The 21,268-nt window shown below is 44.2% G+C and overlaps 1 protein-coding gene across 1 annotated transcript in view; it reads right to left on the bottom strand.

Annotated features, from left to right (window-relative positions):
- The window catches only part of LOC124798204 (arrestin domain-containing protein 17-like), a 158,257-nt gene that overhangs the window by 46,840 nt on the left and 90,149 nt on the right, over window positions 1–21,268 (bottom strand). The window contains exon 2 of the mRNA XM_047261506.1: window positions 6,578–6,694. Coding sequence (XP_047117462.1) covers window positions 6,578–6,694 — 117 coding nt within the window. The remainder of the gene's footprint in view (window positions 1–6,577; window positions 6,695–21,268) is intronic.

The following is a 21,268-nucleotide window of genomic DNA, read 5'->3' as shown; positions in this document are numbered from 1 at the left end:
TTCCGGTTGGTGGAAGTTAACCCAGGTTTCGTCCCCAGTAACGATTCTTGCAAGGAAACCATCACCTTCTTGCTCAAAGCGCCGAAGAAGTTCTTCACAAGCATCAACACGTCGTCTTCTCATTTCAGGAGTCAGATGCCGTGGTACCCATCTTGCAGACACTTTGTGAAACCGGAGCACACCATGCACAATGTGGTGTGCTGACCCATGACTAGTCTTTAAACATGTTGTAATGTCATTCAGTGTCACTCGGCGGCTTTCCTTCACTATGGCTTCAACTGCTGCAATGTTCTGTGGAGTCACAACTCGTTGTGCCTTAGAGGTGGGCCAAACGGTTATTCTGGAGTAACCGTTATCACAGTTCCAGTTATTCTTTGATAACCGTTATCGGTAACGGTTATTAATAACTGCCAAGTTATTTTTCGCTAGCGAATACCGATAACTCCGACAGTTAAATAACGACATAGTTGGAATCCATCAGTTTAGTTATCAGTGTAACTGCGAGTAGTGTGAAATAGCAGGAATGTCGCATGAATCGTGTCATAACCTTAGCTTATTAACTCCGGGTACATTTTAGTTGATGTTAGAACGATTATTAGTGTTTCATATTATATGTTTGTAGGTTATCGGTCGCTATTAGAAATATTATCTTCGCAGCTGCGACAGAAAGTACGCGGAACTTCGCCAAAGCACTGTTTAAGTAAAATGTTAACAACGTGCGTTTTTAAGTATGAAGTAATATGTAAACTGAGTACTGTAGGTTAAATTCGAAGCTTAATTTCTTGTGCTGCTCGCATAATAGAATAAAGTGTACAGCCTTATAATACAACAAAAAATATACGTAATGTGACATATTCGTTTACTCCTGTGCTGTAAAAGCTAGTCGTATTGGGGAAAGTGTGAGTACGCTAATCCAAGTTTTATGTCAGATTTGCAAACTGCTCGATTTCTCCAGCGACAGCATGTTTATAACATATGAAGACATGCAGATCGAAAAGGTTGACAGTGTTACATTTCTGGGACTACAACTCGATAATAAATTCAGTTGGGAAGGGCATAAAACATTTTTTCGTTCTATTATTTCATAAGGGAGCATATTCTGTGGTAACTTATCAAACGTAGCTTCGCATGTAAAACGTGTAATAAAAATCGTTTGTGGTATCAATTCAAGAACATCATGTAGGAACCTGTTCAAGGAACTTTGTATTCTAACCACAGCTTCCTAGTATATTTATTCCTTTATGAAGTTTGTTTCAAGTATTTCCAACCAATAGCTTAATACATAATATCAGTACTAGAAATGGAAACAGCAATCTACATAAAGACCTAAAATTAGTTACCTTGGTCCAAAAGGGGTCCAATATTCAGGAACATGCATTTTCAATAAACTGCCAGCAAGTCAGCAACCATTAAAAACTTGGTTTCAGATAAGGCACGGTTTACAGTGTGTTTGAAAGACTATTTGATACAGAAGTGTCTGATTCCACCCGTCATCAATATGCCGGAAATGGCTATTTTAAGTGTCTATGACGTCACTACATACACATGGCAACAAACACGAAGTTACATATAAATAATACAATAACATTTCCCACCAAAAATACAATCAAACCAATGGGACAACTGCGGGAAGTTGGGGGTTTTAGGGTGAGGACAAGCTAGTAAAAAAAACACACCATGATCCCAAAACACAAAATGAAGAACAAAAAGAAAAAAAATACAGCATTCCGCTACACCAACAAAAATCTGCAGGAATCGGACACTTCCCTTGAACAATATAGGTCAACTATAGGTGACCATACCAAAACACCAATACCTACAACTAACAGTACGAAAATTGGAATCAGACATTTCCCTTGACCTACATAGGTCAACCTCAGATGACGATACTAAAACATCAACACACACAACTATGAAAATGGGAATTGGTCATTTCCGGTGACCTATATAGGTCCATCACAGCTACTGATGCCAAAAAAACAACACCTACAACTGCGAAAAATAAAACCACAATCCCAAAAGTCCACAAATCAATCATCCCTACATAAATTAAATCACATTCAATACTTCATAAATACACAAAACATCACAGCTAGAAAAAAAAAAATATTAATTACCACCAGCAAATTCCGGCACTGCAACCTAGATCGACAGCCCCCCCCCCCCCACACACACACACACACACACACACAGACACACAAAAACCAACTCATAAACACCGTGCCGTAATGACATTCACACACCACAACACCTTTACGTCGAAGCAGACGGGTGGAATCAGACGCTTCCACTGACCCCTCCTTCTACTCTGTAGATGAATATCGTAACAGAGACTGATAGACCAGCTTAGGTAAAAATTCTGCTATATTTCAGTTTTGACAGCACTTGGTTGCAACAGTCAAGATCGGGTATTCTGTGCACGATAAATTTATTAAAAGTACGTAACTGTGTTTTATTCTGTCAGTGTACCAATTCTGTAAATATTAGCAGTTACTGTGATATATTCACATATTTTGACAATCTCCTGACAAATGATGAGGATAATAATTATTATATTCCACTGTATTATGTTATACTTTCTGACATGTTATTTGTCATTCGCGATGGCCAGCGGCTATTTCCGTAGCAGTACGAAAATATTTGTTCGCTCCAGTTACTATCCTCTCTGGAAATATCACCTGGAACTACGACCTTTAACTGGAGTCACCGAGTCAGGAACGTCTACACACACAGTTATTCCGTTACCAGCTGCCAGGTTATCTGTGGTGGTAGCCCGATAACTACCAGAGAACTAGAACTACGAGCCAATAACGATAACTGCCAGAGGAGAATACTGGTCTCTGACAGTTATTTCCATAGTCGCTCGAATTCCTAAGTAACTTTCCTTGTACTACCCGTCCAAGCTAAATTAACACGTAAGGCGGTGGCTTAAGGGAACGACCGTACTTGTTAATGCCTGTACTGCAGCTCCTATCAGCCACGGCTTGGACATTAACTTTATTTAATTGTTTATGCTAAAAGTAACGAAGGCCCACGAAATAGTACACAGTTCTTATCAACAGATGGCGCGCAGTCTCACAGTTATTCCCATGGTCTATAGAACGCCTTCCAAATGCGCAGTACAATCTTCGGTCAACAGATGGCGCGAGGCACTGTTGACACTAAACAGTTATTGAAATAACTGCCAGAATCAGAGGAACGGTTATCGCAGTAACCGTTACTTCTCAGTAACCGGTTATTTCTATCAGTTACGTTATTTTTTGCCACCTCTATTGTGCCTGACCTGGACGAGGAGCATCTTCCACTGAAGTCACACAATTTGGGAACTTCCTACTCCATTCGTAGATTTGCTGCTGTGACAAACATGCATCACTGTACTGAACCTTCATTCGTCGATGTATTTCTATAGGTTTCACACCTTCACTACGCAAAAACTGAATAACAGAACGCTGTTCTTCCCTGGTGCAAGTCGCGGCCATCTTTATACGGATACTGCGACGGTATGTGTGCATCTGCACTATGCTGCCACCTACAGGCCATTCTGCACGCTGTTTGTAGAACGCTTACCAACTTACAGGATAACGGCGCGAAATTTCGATTTGTTATTACAAATTTAAGGTTTTCATTTGACTCACTCTCGTATTTTCAGTCCTGCATCCCACATAGTTAAATATGACGAAATATTAAAGGTGTTCGATACTGAATTTTCGAATTATGTTTCTTGCAAGTGCACTAAAAGACACTGTAATATAGTTGGTGTTGATATTCATGTTTCTTTATTAAAAACTACAGTCATGCTAAAATTATACTGCCACCAGAAATCTTGTTACTTTCTTTCTCAAATTTACTAAACAGGTGTGCATTTCTTGTCACTAATGGAACCCGAATATACTGACAGTATTCCACTAATTTTCGTCATTTGTATACTTCCGTGAGTTACTATGAAACTTCATATCATCTTTCACTAATTACTCAACAGTATTTTTTACTCATACGCAAATAATATCCACATTTCAGATAACAGAAATAAAAGCACGAAACCTTTAACTACCAGCAACCTTGAAAGCTGATATTACATTCCTGTTAAAACACACATCATGTTGTCGTGGATCTGGGCAAAAATCATATAGAATAAAAACAGACAGTTCATGTTGTCGGCACTTACTATGCAGAATGAAATCTTACGCCACATCATTTTGTCATTAGCTGTGTGCTTTCCATCCTGCAAGAAACTTTTTTATATTGACCAAGAACAGTAGCAAAATTATTTGCATGCACCTTTCATAAACTCACTTGTATTTTAAATTAAGTGTAGCAGTTTTTTTCTAATGTACATTAAAGAAAGTGAATTGCTGTTTAGTACAATTTATTTTGTCTATGACTATACTTTTGCTACATTATTTTGAAAAATCAATCTTTTTTCGTGCGAGATGGACCTGCGGACGCACTACCCTTATAACTTTTTAATGTGTTGTCATATTCACTGATGTGGGCATTGTAAATGCTTATTTTAGCTTTGCAGTAATTACATCACAACACCTACGATTCACAATGTCAAGTAATATTCAAATTATTTTATTAATAACATTCATTTTTGTGTTTCCATAAACAACTGTTTCCAACAACCAATTCTCAGAGATTTTTAACAACTACGAAACACACACAAGGTAAAATTATTCACACGGAAAAAAAACCGCCATGGTGCTTTGAAATTCAGTCACGAGATGGCAGTCGGAAGACGCTAATCGGTGGTGGGGGAAGAAAACTGGCGTCGCAAAGCTAAAGTTAAAATAACTCTAACTTTTGTGGCATGAGTAAAAGTGGCATCACTCGAATGTGGCCACACGCAACTTCAGTGACGCCACTCGAGTGGTAGCTAAGTCCCGGCACTTTTGTTGCATGTTCAAACCAGTCTTTACACCAGTATAATTTATAGATAGCTTCTACACTGACTGCCATTACTGAAAAGCCAAACACAAGTTTATTTCTCAAAAAAGTAAATCACAAAAATGGCTTCCATCACTGGCGAAGCATTACAGAAGATCTCTGTTGGTCCATCATGGCCAGAGGACATCGGCGTGGTAGCAGCCTATCACGTCTTCGAATTAAGCAATTGTATAACGATTGAATTCACAATGTCCAGTGATTTATTGCGCTATGCGACGAGTTCGTTTATTTGGATAAATGTGTATGGGGCCTGAAGATGGCATAATGAAATGCCGAAACTGGTAGGCTTCAGAATAAAGTAAAATAATTTCTTAAAGTCCATTTCTGGTGGTGAATTTTATTGACATTGACATTACAGAAGACCTCTGCGGAAATTCCTTATTATGTTCTTCATCATTTCTTGAGGAATCGCCAGGGCCAGTTAGACCCAAGCGACTCAAGCCGCCGCTTGGGGGCACCAAGCTGAGACTTCACCAGAGACGACCCAACTGTTAAGATTTCTACACAGAAATCACAATTAGCAGCGCCCACTTGGGGCAATTAGCGAAGAAGGTCGTCCACGTACCAAGTGCAAGATATGTATCACCATTAGTAGAGAAACTGAAGAGGGACAAGTGTACAATGAGAGAGGGTGAAAGGGGGGGGGGCGTCAATTAATTAATCCCTTGTGTGGAAAAATATTCATGAACCATCCTCATCTCTTCCCGGATTGCGGTTATCATCTCATATGCTTCGACATCTACATCCCGGAAGCCACCTTACGGTGTGTGGCGGAGGGTACTTCGTGTACAAGTGTAACTTCCTCCTCTTTCCTGTTCCAGTTGCATATGCTTCACGGGAAGAACGACTGCTGGTAAGCATCCGTGTGGGCTCGAATCTAATTTTATCTTCATGGGCATTCCGCGAGATATACGCAGGAGGGAGCGATTTATTGGCTGACTCTTCCACGAACGTACGCTGTAAGAACTTTGAAAACAGACCATACCATTTTCTTTTATTTCACGTCTGTGGTCACAAACTTGTAGGTCTCCAGACTTCCAGTTCCGGTCAGCAATGACCATCTTCAGATCTGCAGCAAAATTTGGGAAAAACACAAGATACAACTAGCAGATTATCTACAGATTAAAACAATAAATAGACCACGATGAAAAGTATTACCGACATACATGTGAATTTGTGCACTTTAAATATGATGAGGTATACCTGTCATTTATTCGTTTCCAACTTGGTAAAACAAGTGGCATGTTAGAACCCCGAAAACAACTTTTTTTACCTTTCCAGCTTCTTCTCTCAAAATTACTTTCAACGGACTTTAATTTTTAATTCTCAGCGCTCTATCTGTACCATTGTTACAGTTATTATGTACTGATCATGTATTACACATATTGTAAAATTAATATACTGTAGATTGGCTGGTTAGATTTAATAGTGAACCTGAAGACTTTAATTTTTGCGTGTGAAATGAATGCACAAGTAAATATAGATTTAACCTGTTATTTTTTGACCTCAGCTCCGCATCGAAACCTCATAAATTTTTCCCTCATTCTGCATCATCCGCCAAAGTCCATGTTATCATCACGAAGCGCCCGCGTACGTGAGGAGGAGTGCAGCTTGTGTAGGGGAGACGTACCTGGTTCGCCCAGCAGGCGCATGCGGAAGTCTATGTAGCTCTCCCTCTCGTAGATGCGTGCGGCGCGCGCTCCCTTCAGCCGCACCACGCCCTCGCCCACCACGTGGAAGTGCAGACCTGCAACACGCCAAGGCAGGCGTCACATCATCCACTGTCATCTGTCACAAGGCGTTTCTGAGTACCAACAACTACACTCCTGGAAATGGAAAAAAGAACACATTGACACCGGTGTGTCAGACCCACCATACTTGCTCCGGACACTGCGAGAGGGCTGTACAAGCAATGATCACACGCACGGCACAGCGGACACACCAGGAACCGCGGTGTTGGCCGTCGAATGGCGCTAGCTGCGCAGCATTTGTGCACCGCCGCCGTCAGTGTCAGCCAGTTTGCCGTGGCATACGGAGCTCCATCGCAGTCTTTAACACTGGTAGCATGCCGCGACAGCGTGGACGTGAACCGTATGTGCAGTTGACGGACTTTGAGCGAGGGCGTATAGTGGGCATGCGGGAGGCCGGGTGGACGTACCGCCGAATTGCTCAACACGTGGGGCGTGAGGTCTCCACAGTACATCGATGTTGTCGCCAGTGGTCGGCGGAAGGTGCACGTGTCCGTCGACCTGGGACCGGACCGCAGCGACGCACGGATGCACGCCAAGACCGTAGGATCCTACGCAGTGCCGTAGGGGACCGCACCGCCACTTCCCAGCAAATTAGGGACACTGTTGCTCCTGGGGTATCGGCGAGGACCATTCGCAACCGTCTCCATGAAGCTGGGCTACGGTCCCGCACACCGTTAGGCCGTCTTCCGCTCACGCCCCAACATCGTGCAGCCCGCCTCCAGTGGTGTCGCGACAGGCGTGAATGGAGGGACGAATGGAGACGTGTCGTCTTCAGCGATGAGAGTCGCTTCTGCCTTGGTGCCAATGATGGTCGTATGCGTGTTTGGCGCCGTGCAGGTGAGCGCCACAATCAGGACTGCATACGACCGAGGCACACAGGGCCAACACCCGGCATCATGGTGTGGGGAGCGATCTCCTACACTGGCCGTACACCACTGGTGATCGTCGAGGGGACACTGAATAGTGCACGGTACATCCAAACCGTCATCGAACCCATCGTTCTACCATTCCTAGACCGGCAAGGGAACTTGCTGTTCCAACAGGACAATGCACGTCCGCATGTATCCCGTGCCAGCCAACGTGCTCTGGAAGGTGTAAGTCAACTACCCTGGCCAGCAAGATCTCCGGATCTGTCCCCCATTGAGCATGTTAAGGACTGGATGAAGCGTCGTCTCACGCGGTCTGCACGTCCAGCACGAACGCTGGTCCAACTGAGGCGCCAGGTGGAAATGGCATGGCAAGCCGTTCCACAGGACTACATCCAGCATCTCTACGATCGTCTCCATGGGAGAATAGTAGCCTGCATTGCTGCGAAAGGTGGATATACACTGTACTAGTGCCGACATTGTGCATGCTCTGTTGCCTGTGTCTATGTGCCTGTGGTTCTGTCAGTGTGATCATGTGATGTATCTGACACCAGGAATGTGTCAATAAAGTTTCCCCTTCCTGGGACAATGAATTCACGGTGTTCTTATTTCAATTTCCAGGAGTGTATATAATGAAGGTGAGGGCGACATGAACGTTAACTGCAAAAAATTCTGACTGGCCGTTAGTGCGTTTTGAGATGTCATTTGGGTATATGGTATACAAGGTTGGTACAAGTATCGAGCCCTGGGGATTCTTACGGCGATTTGGTTTAACTTGCAACAGAACGCCTGCGGTCATTATACACTGAAACTGGTACACCTGCCTAATATCGTGTAGGGCCCCCACTAGCGCGCAGAAGTGCCGCAGCAGAGCGTGGCTTGGACTCGACTAATGTCTGAAGTAGTGCTGGAGGAATTGACACCATCAATCCTGCAGAACTGTCCTTAAATCCGTAAGAGCACGAGAGGACGCAGATCTCTTCAGAACAGCACGTTGCAAGGCATCCCTGATATGCTCAGTAATGTTCAAGTACGGGGAGTTTGCATCATTATAGAGCCGCCACCAACTTGAACAGTCCCCTGCTGACATGCAGGGTCCATGGATTCCTGAGTTTGTTCAAAATGTTCAAATGTGCGTGAAATCTTATGGGACTTAACTGCTGAGGTCATCAGTCCCTAAGCTTACACAGTACTTAACCTAAATTACCCTAAGGACAAACACACACACCCATGCCCGAACGAGGACTCGAAACTCCGCCGGCACCAGCCGCACAGCGTGTTTGTCTCCATATCCGACTCGTCCGAGCAGGCAACATGTTTCCAGTCGTCAACAGTCCAATGTCGTTGCTGACGGTCCCAGGCGACGCGTAAAGCTTTGTGTTGCGCAGTCATCAAGGCTACACGAGTGGACCTTCTGCTCTGAAAGCCCACATCGATGATGTTTCGTTGAGTGGTTCGCACGCTGACACTTATTGATGGCCCAGCATTGAAAACTGTAGCCGGCCGGAGTGGCCGAGCGGTTCTAGGCGCTTCAGTCTGGAACGGCGCGACCGCTACGTTCGCAGGTTCGAATCCTGCCTCGAGCATGGATGTGTGTGATGTCCTTAGGTTAGTTAGGTTTAAGTAGTTCTAAGTTCTAGGGGACTGATGATCTCAGAAGTTAAGTCCCATAGTGCTCAGAGCCATTTGAATCATTTTTGAAAACTGCAGCAATTTGCAGAAGGCTTGCAAATCTGTCACGTTGAACGATTCTCTTCTGTCGTCGCTGGTCCCGTTCTTGTGGGATCTTTTTCCGGTCGCAGTGATGTCCGAGATTTGATGTTTTACCGGATTCCTGATATTCACGGTACACTCGTGAAATGGGCGTATGGAAAAATCCCCTCTTGATTGCTCCCTCAGAGCTCCCTCCTATCACTCGTGCGCCGACTATAACACCGCGTTCAAACTCACCTAAATCTTGATAAACTGCCATTTTAGCAGCAGTAACAGATGTAACAACTCCGACAGACACTTATTGTCTTACATAGGCGTTGCCGACCGCAGGGCCAGTATACATATCTGTGTATTTGAATACGCATGCCTATACCAGTTTCTTTGGCGCTTCAGTATATCAATAACTGAACTCCCTATTGTCGCTTTAGGCCGCTAATAACAAGAGTCCACTTATTACCAAATCCTTTTTTTTTTAAATTTACGCAGTAGCGAACCTTGAGGGCATCTTACTTCGGTTCAGCTTAACTTAGTCTAATTTTTCTCTGATATTCTCGTGAAGTGCCATTCCGAAAGTGTGTTAATAAAAAATGTTTCAACAACAAGTTGAAAAATATCTCATAAAATATATATTATTTTTTAGTTTTTAAATTCTTACAATGAAATAATTAATATGCAAGAGAATCATGTCATAATATTTGTATATCACGTCGAAGAATAGAGAGTGAATATCGGTTGCAATTCAAAGATAGTGTATACGAGAAATGTTGAAGAAAATCTGTAAACCTCATTCATTTCTTTATAAAACAAAAGAGTTTCCTCGATTTATTTATTTTTCTCAATGTGCCAGGAAGGAAGCTAACATTACAAAGCGTACTCTTGTTATAAGTGGTCTTACGGTCACGCTAAGTTATTCTTACCCTGATGTCTTTAAGATCACTCTTACAGGGCGAATAGGCAAGCTCGAAAGGCTGAGACGTGCAGTGATCTATCTCACTCACCAAACTCGTTGATCGTATCATCTTGCGAGTGTTCTAACAGCTTCTCGCTTCCCACTTTTTCCGATCATGCGACTCAGTCCTTCTTGTAGTTCTCTGGCATCCATCGCGTCCCGGACCTCTCGACTTCAGCTCCTCCAACATCTTCCTCGCTTTCTTCTTTCCGCTGGAGTCCACTGCCACACGTTCTTTGGCCATCGGCTATCATCTGCACTTTCTACATGTCCATAACATTTTAGGCGATTCACTTCTATGGTGTCTATTATTAAATTATACACGCCCATAGCCTTTCTTGTTTGGGTGCTTGGTATACGGCCCAGCCTGGAGATGCCACAACTTCGTCTACAAAAGTCCATCTCCAGTCCAAGCAAGCTGTTTCTCTGACGCGTGTTTGTTACCCACGTTTCTGCCCCGTACGTAGCGATGTTTACAACAGCTGAAGGATGTATCGCCTGTTTGCTCGTTTTTGTTATTCCAAAGGGCGGAGTTCAGTCGAAATACGGCCCTCCTGCCGTGTACTTTTTCCATTTGATCGTAACCCCAGTTACTTAAGGCACTTGCAACCGCTGATCTTACTGACTTCAAACTTCAGATCCACTGATTCACCATTTTTAAGTTGGGCACTGAAATCAGTACAGTAAGTACAGTAGGAGCAAAATTGATAGTGGAGCATATCATTGATGTCTACAGTATTTAGTATCAGATTGATTGGGGTTAACCCGCAGCATAATCCGACCATTGGATCGGCAGATATTTGAATTTTAATTGAGCGCCAGCGTCGACAACCAAGAACAACGATTGTAGTGCGGTGGTCCCGTTAACATGCAAGTCACCCAGGCGAGCCGGCGTGAGGTGTTAGCAACAAGCCAGGGACAGGAAAAGTAGTCCACCCATAAATACACATTTTTGCGAGATTAGCATGCTCGAAAAATTGTTTCAAGAAGTGTTTTCAGGAGCTTCCACTGGAGAAAAAAAAGGGTTCAAATGTATGTGAAATCTTATGGGACTTAACTGCTAAGGTCATCAATCCCTAAGCTTACACACTACTTAACCTAAATTATCCTAAGGACAAACACACACACCCATGCCCGAGGGAGGACTCGAACCTCCGCCATGATCAGCCGCTCAGTCCGTGATTGCAGCGCCGAAGACCGCTCGGCTAATCCTGCGCGACTTCCACTGGAGAAAGCATTTCACGACAAGATATCGACAATATTATAAATATTAGGAAAGGAACTTGTATGACGTCACAATTGGTGGAAAAGTCTGCAATAGAGGTCACAGACCATTGTGCAGAGTAGAACATGTCACATGCTGGCTGAGGTATGACCGGTTTCTCATGGCAATTCCGCCTCGCTAATACAATAAAGCTTTGTAACTGTTTATTTCATGCTGACAAAGTCTGAGTATGAATAGTTTCGTAGGCAGTAGCTCTAATTGGTATACTGAAAGTATATTTTTGGTTGCGACAATATCTACAGACTTAGAGGTTGGTAACGTAAAAGAACAAACGTTAAGGCACGTCATTGCGAAATCTCACATCATGCTGTCGACGAGTTGGATGATGCTTATTATCTGGTTGTGAAATCTCCAGTGTTGTATTAAATGGTCGCTAATGATGTTTTGGTCACGACTGTCCTTTTATCGTCCTTGAGAATATCTTGCGTCCCTTTGGTAAGCAGATTGAGAACTATCCTGGGGTGTCGTTGTCCAAGTGCCGTGCGGCAGTAGCAGTATTTTTGGAATCTTTAATTTAAAAGTGTTTCTCGGACAGTTAGAATTAGCGTCTACTGTAGAGGCTCCATGAATTCTGATGTGTAGCAATAATATCTTTGCATTTCTCTTGTGACGAATGCACACCAAAGTAACAGCAGGACATGGGGCTTCAACAATATAGTGTGTTTTAGCAGATCATCGTGTTATTTCTGCCATGGTGTACGAACCTATTCCTGAGATGTGTTGTCTTATGGAAAAGATTAATTAGGTCACCACAGATGTGTCGCAGCTTTGGAAACTCCGCGGACCAGGTAAGGTCAGGTAAATTTAACAGCTCGTTTACGCGCGGCTGGACCAGGAACCCACATAACCAGGAAACTCGATCTCAGTTATCACTCTACCACGACCTCCATATTCGGCTGCTGGCAGAATGTTTCAACATAATGTTATAGGCGTAATTTTCTGCATCTTCCTCCCATCTGACTAAATCGATGTATTAATTCTTCATGGGCCAATAGTCTAAGAGGTTTCTGAGGAGTGCAGTACATAGTATTGAAACATCAACGGAGAGAGGGGAGAATGTTACAAGGCTACAGTCAAATAAAAACTATTTCAAAATTAATGAGATATGATTGAAACACAATGGATTGCGGCAAAGATCTGAATAACGTGATCACTGTGACGCTGGAAACAGTAACATGTAAAAGGGGCGAACAAAAAGATTCCGTTCGAAGGCCGTACAGTCCAGAACAGGTATGCCAGTCACGCAAAATCGCCGTGAGCATTGAGCAAATCGTCCCACCAACGCAACAGGTTGAAGACACCCGTTCTGTGAAACACCATGTCCTGTTGCGTGAAGAGATGCGTAACTGCCTGCTGCAAATCCGCGTCCGACAAAATCGTCCATCCTTCAACACCTTTTCTATAGGACCGAAGGAGTGATAACCGCGTGGGGAGAGATCAGGAAGATAGGACGTAAACTCCAGTGTCTCCCACTTGAATTGGCGTAACTTCTACGTTACTACATTTGTGATATATGGACGTGCGTTTTCAAGAAACAGCAAACCTTTTCGTTGCTTTTCGACAGTAATCCTGCCTCATACACATTCTTCACTCCCTGATGGGTGTCTACCCGTGTTTGTACTTCGACAGCCAAAAAAATGTTCAAATGGCTCTGAGCACTACGGGACTTAACATATGGGGTCATCAGTCCCCTAGAACTTAGAACTACTTAAACTTAACTAATCTAAGGACATCATACACATCCATGGCCGAGGCAGGATTCGAACCTGCGACCGTAACGGCAGCGCGGTTTCGGACTGAAGCGCCTAGAGCTGCACGGCCACAACGGCCGGCCTTCGACAGTCAAGGAAAGAATAACAGCACGTCGATCCTGTTTCGACGCATTTGGTAATAACGTCGTCATACGAGGATAATCCAAAAAGTAAGGTCTCCTATTTTTTTATAAGTACATGTTTATTTCTACAATGGTTCACATCAGTTTACAGCTTGAACATTTATCTATTTTTCGTCATAATCACCATTTCTGTCGATGTATTTTTGTAGACGCTGTGGCAGTTTTTGTATGCCCATGTCATACCACCTCGCCGCCATGCTGTTCAGAAAGTTATGAACCTCTTCTTTTCCGATAAAACTGTGAGCGGTGCTTCGGGAAACCTCAGGAACCAACGTGCAGAGGTCATCCAGGGTGATCCGCCGATCTTCACGCATGCTTTGCTCAACCTTCAACACTGTCTCCTCAGAAACTGACGGTCTCCCGCTCCTTTGTTCGTCGTGTATTTCAGTCCGAGCAGCTGCAAACTCTCTACACCACTTACGAACATTTTTGACATCCGTGCGCGACTCACCATACACTTCCGTCAATTGGCGATGGATTTCAATCGGCGCAGTGCCCTTTGCGTTCAAAAACCGAATAGCTGCGCGCAATTCGCACTTGGTGGTAACATCCAACGGGAGCTCCATTCTCAACGGCTGCCAAGCCAAGACTGAGCGCCTCAGCGCGGCGTGCGCATGTTTACACACAGAGCGTGAAGCACTCTTCACACAAACAGAGTTCTGTACCAAAAAAAAATTGGAAATCTTACTTTTGGGATTATCCTCGTAGTTCACGTTTCCACATTCACCGCAAGCAGGTGGGAAAGACACGAATGCCACGTTAATGCCTTGCCTACATGTTAATGCTTATTCACTGATGAACCAAAAGATTACGACCGCCTGCTCGATAGCTTCTTGGGGGATTTCTCTAGCGCAATATATCAACGATTCTGCGTATCATCGATTCTACAGTTCGTTGGTAGATTTGTGAAGCTATGAGGTGCCAGGTGCCTACGCACAAGTCATGTAATTCCCGTGAATAATTGGCCGTTGATTTCGGTCCGCGGTGATGGCGCTCCATACCGACCCAGATGGGAGCGACCCCATTCACATCACGCGAATTTAGTGGCCAAGGCACGGACGTGATTTCACTATCATGCTCCTCGAACAACTGTAGCTCGATTCTGGTTGCGAGACATCGACAGTTATACGCCTGAAAGACGACATCGTCGTCAGGGAAGACATAAAATACGAAGGGATGCAGTTGGTCCCCAGCTGATATCGTTTCTTCGATTACGACAACAGATCGTATGCAAGTGCACATGAATGCCTGTTGTTGTTGTGGTCTTCAGTCCAGAGACTGGTATGATGCAGCTGTCCATGCTACTCTCTCCTGTGCAAGCTTCTTCATCTCCCAGTACCTACTGCAACCTACATCCTTCTGAATCTGCTTAGTGTATTCATCTCTTCGTCTCCCTCTGCGATTTTTACCCTCCAATACTAAATTCGTGATCCCTTGATGCCTCAGAACATGTCCTACCAACCGAACCCTTCTTCTAGTCAAGGTGTGCCACAAGCTCCTCTTCTCCCCAATACTATTCAATACCTCCTCATTAGTTATGTGATCTACCCATCTAATCTTCAGCATTCTTCTGTAGCACTACATTTCGAAAGCTTCTATTCTCTTCTTGTTCAAACTATTTATCGTCCACGTTTCATTTGCACACATGGCCACATTCCATACAAATACTTTCAGAAACGACTTCCTGACACTTAAATCTATACTCGATGTTAAATTTCTCTTCTTCAGAAACGCTTTCCTTGCCATTGCCAGTCTACATTTTATATCCTCTTTACTTCGACCATCATCAGTTATTTTGCTCTCCAAATAGCAAAACTCCGTTACTGCTTTAAGTGTCTCATTTCCTAATCTAATACCCTCAGCATCACCCGACTTATTTCGACTACATTCCATTATCCTCGTTTTGCTTTTGTTGATGTTCATCTTATATCCTCCTGTCCATTCCGTTCAGCTACTCTTCCCGATCCTTTGCTGTCTCTGACAGAGTTACAATGTCATCGGCGAACCTCAAAGTTTTTATTTCTTCTCCATGGATTTTACTTCCTACTCCGAATTTTTCTTTTGTTTCCTTTACTGCTTTCTCAATATACAGATTGAGTAACATCGGCGATAGGCTACAACCCTGTCTTACTCCCTTCCCAATCACTGCTTCCCTTTCATGCCCCTCGACTCTTATAACTGCCATCTGGTTCCTGTACAAATTGCAAATAGCCTTTCGCTCCCTGTATTTACCACTGACACCTTCAGAATTTAAAAGAGAGTATTCCAGCCAACATTGTCAAAACCTTTCTCTAAGTCTACAAATGCTAGAAATGTAGGTTTGCCTTTCCTTAATCTATTTCCTAAGATAAATCGCAGCGTCAGTATTGCCTCACATGTTGCAACATTTCTACGGAATCCAAACTGATCTTCCCCGAATTTGGCTTCTAACAGTTTTTCCATTCGTCTGTAAAGAATTCGTGTTAGTATTTTGCAGCCGTGGCTTATTAAATCGATAGTTCGGTAATTTTCACATCTGTCAACACCTGCTTTCTTTGGGATTGGAATTATTATGCCTTTCTTGAAGTCTGAGGGTATTTCGCCTGTCTCATACATCTTGCTCACCAGATGGTAGAGCTTTGACAGGGCTGGCTATCAGTAGTTTTAATGGAATGTTGTCTACTCCCGGGGGAATGCCTATAGTATAATACTGCTGGCACCAGTCTGCGTCCGTAGCGTGTTGCACGTTTCGAGCAGCCGTTCGCCTGGATGACTGCTTTTGTGGAGATGACCATGTACCTGGTGCAGCAAAAACCTGATTAATCGAAGCCAGACGTTTCCAGTGATACACGATCCAATCTCGATGATCCCATTACAGTCCTAACTGACGAAGTCGTTGGGCCAACTGTAAAACTCATGTTCTCCTGACCTACATTGCTTACATATTCCGCCCTCACAATCATATTCCACACATCAAGACGCTTCATTCGAACCCAAACTCGATAAGATAAAGAATTCATGTAAACAATATGCAAATAACTAGTAAATCGCAAGTGCACACCGAGATTGAAATACTCGAGGCTGGCATGCACACACACATTCAAGACACGACGGCCATAAAAGCTTTTAGTTCGGGAGGGGCAAGCTGCACACCAGGAGGCTGGTCCCTTCCGAGGACAACTCAGCCTATCTGTGTCGGGCGGTGACCGCCCATAGAGCAGTCAGCGTTTGCCCTAGTGAAAGGAAGAACGACCCCATGTTCGGCTTAAAAGCAAATTCCGCTACATTGTGTGGGAGCGCCCAGCCTATGCATTCTTTACAAATGTAGCACGCAGTTTCAGAGGTTTTCACAGGGAGACAGCAAACACCAAACGCCGATGCTACAGATTTCCGGATTGGTCGCCTTAAACAAAACGTCATTCTCCCGTTTTAGAAGAGCAATGCTGATTGGCAGATGATAATCCTGACGCCTTGAGCTGAAGGAGTAATGGAAGAGACCGAAAAGATATACCCCTTCAGGTCTGGCGTGGAGAGGGGCTGTTCCGTTGTCGCTCTTGGAGCGAGAACACGTAACAAAAGCGTGCGCGCTCGTACGTGTACTCAAAGAGCGAGGAACATGTCTCTCCTCAGTACTTCTCTGGGAAAGCACCTCTGTCGAGAGCGAATCAGAGTGTAACTCTATCTTGAGTCCTTGCGATTAAATGTTGTTCACTGTGTTGGCCGCCACACTTATTGTGCGGTGTGAACGGACAGAGTTACAATTAAACGCCTGCGAGCGAATTTTTGGGTGGCATAGTGGTGAACTGTTTGTCTGACTAGTGTACCACGGTAATAGTTAGACTAGGGGCGAATAGGAGTCCTTGACTTCATCAAGGCGTAGAGAGAGTTTGATTGGCGAAGGTCAATCCAGATAGAACGAGAGTTATCTTATTTGTCAGCAGCGAGTGGCGCAGACAGCAGTCATCACAGCTTACGGTATTGTGCGCTACAGCTATTGCGAGCCCCATATTTCCTCCACAACAGTACACTTCACTGCATTTCACACGCAACAGCCTCGACCGTGCCTAGCAACATTCTAACGGATAATTATTCAAGTTGAGTAGGTGTGGCTCTCAGCCATTCTGCCAAGTCAACAACAATCTTAAACTTTGTATAGATATTTCACTAGCGAATCCTATCCTTAAGAAGTAACTTCACATTCAGAACAGAACCCGGAAATAACTTGTTCAGTTCATAACTAAAAGTGCCATTGTGATTTCTCAGCATTTTTGCAAAATAAATAATAATTTTCGTTAGTTTCATGTTTTTCTTACACTAACTAGCACTACTCCAGTACCCAAGTATCCCACTAGTTACGTAAGAAATTTTGTGAATTTTTGCGTCATTTTCTTACAGCAGACGACACCAGAAGATGTTTATTGCTGAAAGTTTTTCAGGCATTTCTCTTTAGAACGTTAGGAGCGTCTGTCTGACTTGTGTAGTAGTGTGGTGGTGGAAATTGCATCTTGCAGGAGCCACAGGGTAAAGGGTGCATCTCAGATTAATCCGTTGCGCAGAATGACAGAATAGCACCCACACGCTCACACAACGCGCGAACATGAAGGAGTCCTCTGCTGCAGAGCCCCTTGTTCAACGATGTGCGTTGAATGGTGTGCTCCAAAACACATGTGCCTCCACCGGCACTGTGTTCTTTCGCCATAAGTGCCAGAAATCGGCAACTATCCTACTTTACAGACCAGAAAAGCCTCCAAATCCCAGATTCTGTGAAGAGTCGTGTATTAAGTCCGACCAGTTAGCTCCTACTGATAGTTTCACTGTCCTATCACTTTACGTAGAGGCTCACGACAGCTGCAAGTGGACATTCGACCAGCCGGCCGTAGTGGCCGTGCGGTTCTAGGCGCTTCAGCCCGAAACCGCGCTGCTGCCACGGTCGCAGGTTCGAAACCTGCCTCGGGCATGGATGTGTGTGATCTCCTTAGGTTAGCTAGATTTAAGTAGTTCTAAGTCTAGGGGACTTATGATCTCGGATGTTAGGTCCCATAGTGCTTAGAGCCATTTGAACCATTCGACCAGCTTCGCTGTGTTCGAGATACTCGTTCACTGCGTAATAATAATATGCCCTTTGGTAAAGTCGCTTATGTCAGTGGATTTCTCCATTACCAGCGCATATTTTCGCTAGGGTAGTTCCCGATCCGTCTCTGCTCGGCTACCATACTTTTATTACTGTGGCACGTGACTGCAAAGCCACCAGGAGGCGTCCAACCTTGCAGTGGACAATGTGTAAGCAGACTGTTTAGGTTTTTATGTTGGTACCGCCACGTAGCGCTCTGTATAAAATCACTGACTGTGCTGTGTGCAGTCCGTGGCTGGTTTGTGATGTTGGAATATTTGCTATTTTAGTGTTGGCCAGTTGGATGTGAACAACGGGTAGCGTTGCGCAGTTGGAGGTGAGCCGCCTGCAGTGGTGGATGTGGGGAGAGGGATGGCAGAGTTTTGAGAGCGGACAATCTGGACGTGTGTCCGTCAGATAAACGAAATTTGTAAGACCGAATGTCATGAACTGATATACATATTATGACTTCTGAACACTATTACGGGCCGGCTGGTGTGACTGAGCGGTTCTAGGCGCTTCAGTCTGGAACCGCGGGACCGCTACGGTCGCAGGTTCGAATCCTGCCTCGGGCATGGATGTGTGTGATGTCCTTAGATTAGTTAGGTTTAAGTAGTTCTAAGTTTTAGGGGACTGATGACCTCAGATGTTGTCCCATAGTGCTCAGAACCATTTGAACCAACACTGTTAAGGTAAATAAATTGTTTGTTCTCCATCATAATCTTTCATTTTTTAACTATGCCTATCAGTAGTTAGTATCTTAAGTAGTTAGAATCTTTTATTTAGCTGGCAGTATTGGCGCGCACTGTATTGCAGTGGTTTGAGCAACGAAGATTTTTGTGAGGTAAGTGAGTCATGAAAGGTATAGGTTATTGTTAGTCAGGGTAATTCTTTCGCAGGGATTATTGAAAGTCAGAATGCGCTGCGCTAAAAAATTTTTAAAAAATGTGTCGGTTTACTGTTGATCAGAATAAGTAAAGAGATAAATGTCTGAGTACGTTCAGTTTTGCTCAGTTGTTTCAAAATCAAATAACGTAGATATTTACCAGCATTGTCGTTCTTAATTTTTCTAAGGGAATGTTTCAAATGTTTTGCCTCATCATTGGCGCATTGGGGTCGCGCTACGCTGTATATACGCTGCACCAACGCCCTCAGAAGGAAACTTTTCGATCGCTCCTTACAATATGTTCACATATTTCCCTTGTAAGGTTTGCATACTGTTCCAATCCAATTTTCATCACAACTTAGCGTCTTCTATTTTTGGGGAATGTGGTTCTACAATCACTGAATGTATTAACATACAGGTTCGTTACAATTATAGTTTCGCTACTTAAACTTGTGTAGATGGAAAACTACACAGGTGGCAAGAGTCATGGAATAGCCATACATACACATACAGATGGCGTTAGTATCGCGTACACAGGGTATAGAAGGGAAGTGACTTGACACAGCTGTCATTGGTACTCAGGTGATTTATGTGAAATGGGTTCCGGCGTGATTATGGCAGCACGACGGCAATTAAAAGACTTTGAATGTGGAATGGTAGCTGGAGCATGGCGCATGGGACATTCCATTTTGGAAATTGTTATGGAATTCAATGTTTACGGACGGACAGTGTCAAGAATGTGCTGAGAATCCAAATTTCAGTTATTACCTCTCATCACCGACAAAGCCGTGGTCGACGGCCTTCACTTAACGACCGATGGCAGCGGCGTTTGTCAAGTTGTCAGTACTAACAGACACGCAACAATGCGCGAAATAACAGCAAAAGTCAATGTGAGACGTACGATGAACGTATCTGTTAGCACAGTGCGGCGAAATTTGGTGTTATTGTGGTATGGCAGCAGACGACCGACGCGAGTGCCTTTGCCAACAGCACGACATCGCCAGCAGGGCCTCCTGGGCTCGTGGCCATATCGGTTGGGCCCCAAGACGACTGGAAAACCGTGGCCTCGTCAGATGGGTCCCCATTTCAGTTGGTAAGAGCTGATGTTGGGCTCGAGTGTGGCGCAGACCCCACGAAGCCATGCGTTGAAGCTGCCAGCAAGGTACTGTGCAAGCTGGTGGTGGCTCCATGGAATGTACTGGGTCACTGAATGGCAATGGTTATGTCCGGCTACTTGGAGACCATTTTCAGCAATTCATTGACTTCATTTTGACAAAGAACGATGGAATTTTTATGGATGACAGTGTGCCATGTCACCGGGCCACAATTGTTTGCGATTGATTTGAAGAACATTCTGGGCAATTCGAAGGAATGTTTTGGCCAACCAGATTGCCCAATATGAATGCCAAATGAATCGAGAGGTCAATTCGTCACGAAATACTGCACTGGCAATATTTTCGCAACTATGGAAGGCTATAGAGGCAGCATGGCTCAATATTTAGGCAGGGAACTGCAGACGACTTGTGGAGTCCATGCCACGTCCAGTTATGTCTTGTGCAAAAGGAGGTCCGATACGCTATTATGAAGTATTCATGAGTTTTGTCGCCTCGGTGTATTTACCATATTGGTACCCGTTTATACAAATGATGTCCAAAGTGCGTACTGCAGGATTTGCGTTGCTAATAGTGTTGGTGTTTTGACTTGCCATTAGATGCCGCTAATGGCCAGGCGATGTGGAGTTGGAACACAAGCATCGGTGTACCCTACTGTTGCAGACAGTCAACAAGGGTCTGAACAAGGTGAGCAGCGCTTTACTCGTAAAGCCGTCGTATCAGAACAACAGTATTACTGTAAGTCTGCAGGCTTTTGTGGCCGTTGTCACTGAAGT

Source organism: Schistocerca piceifrons, chromosome 5 (assembly GCF_021461385.2).
Source record: "Schistocerca piceifrons isolate TAMUIC-IGC-003096 chromosome 5, iqSchPice1.1, whole genome shotgun sequence".
In the NCBI taxonomy this organism is placed as follows: Eukaryota; Metazoa; Arthropoda; class Insecta; order Orthoptera; family Acrididae; genus Schistocerca; species Schistocerca piceifrons.
The sequence above is the reverse complement of the archived record's forward strand: the minus strand, read 5'-3'. Positions and strand labels throughout refer to the sequence as shown.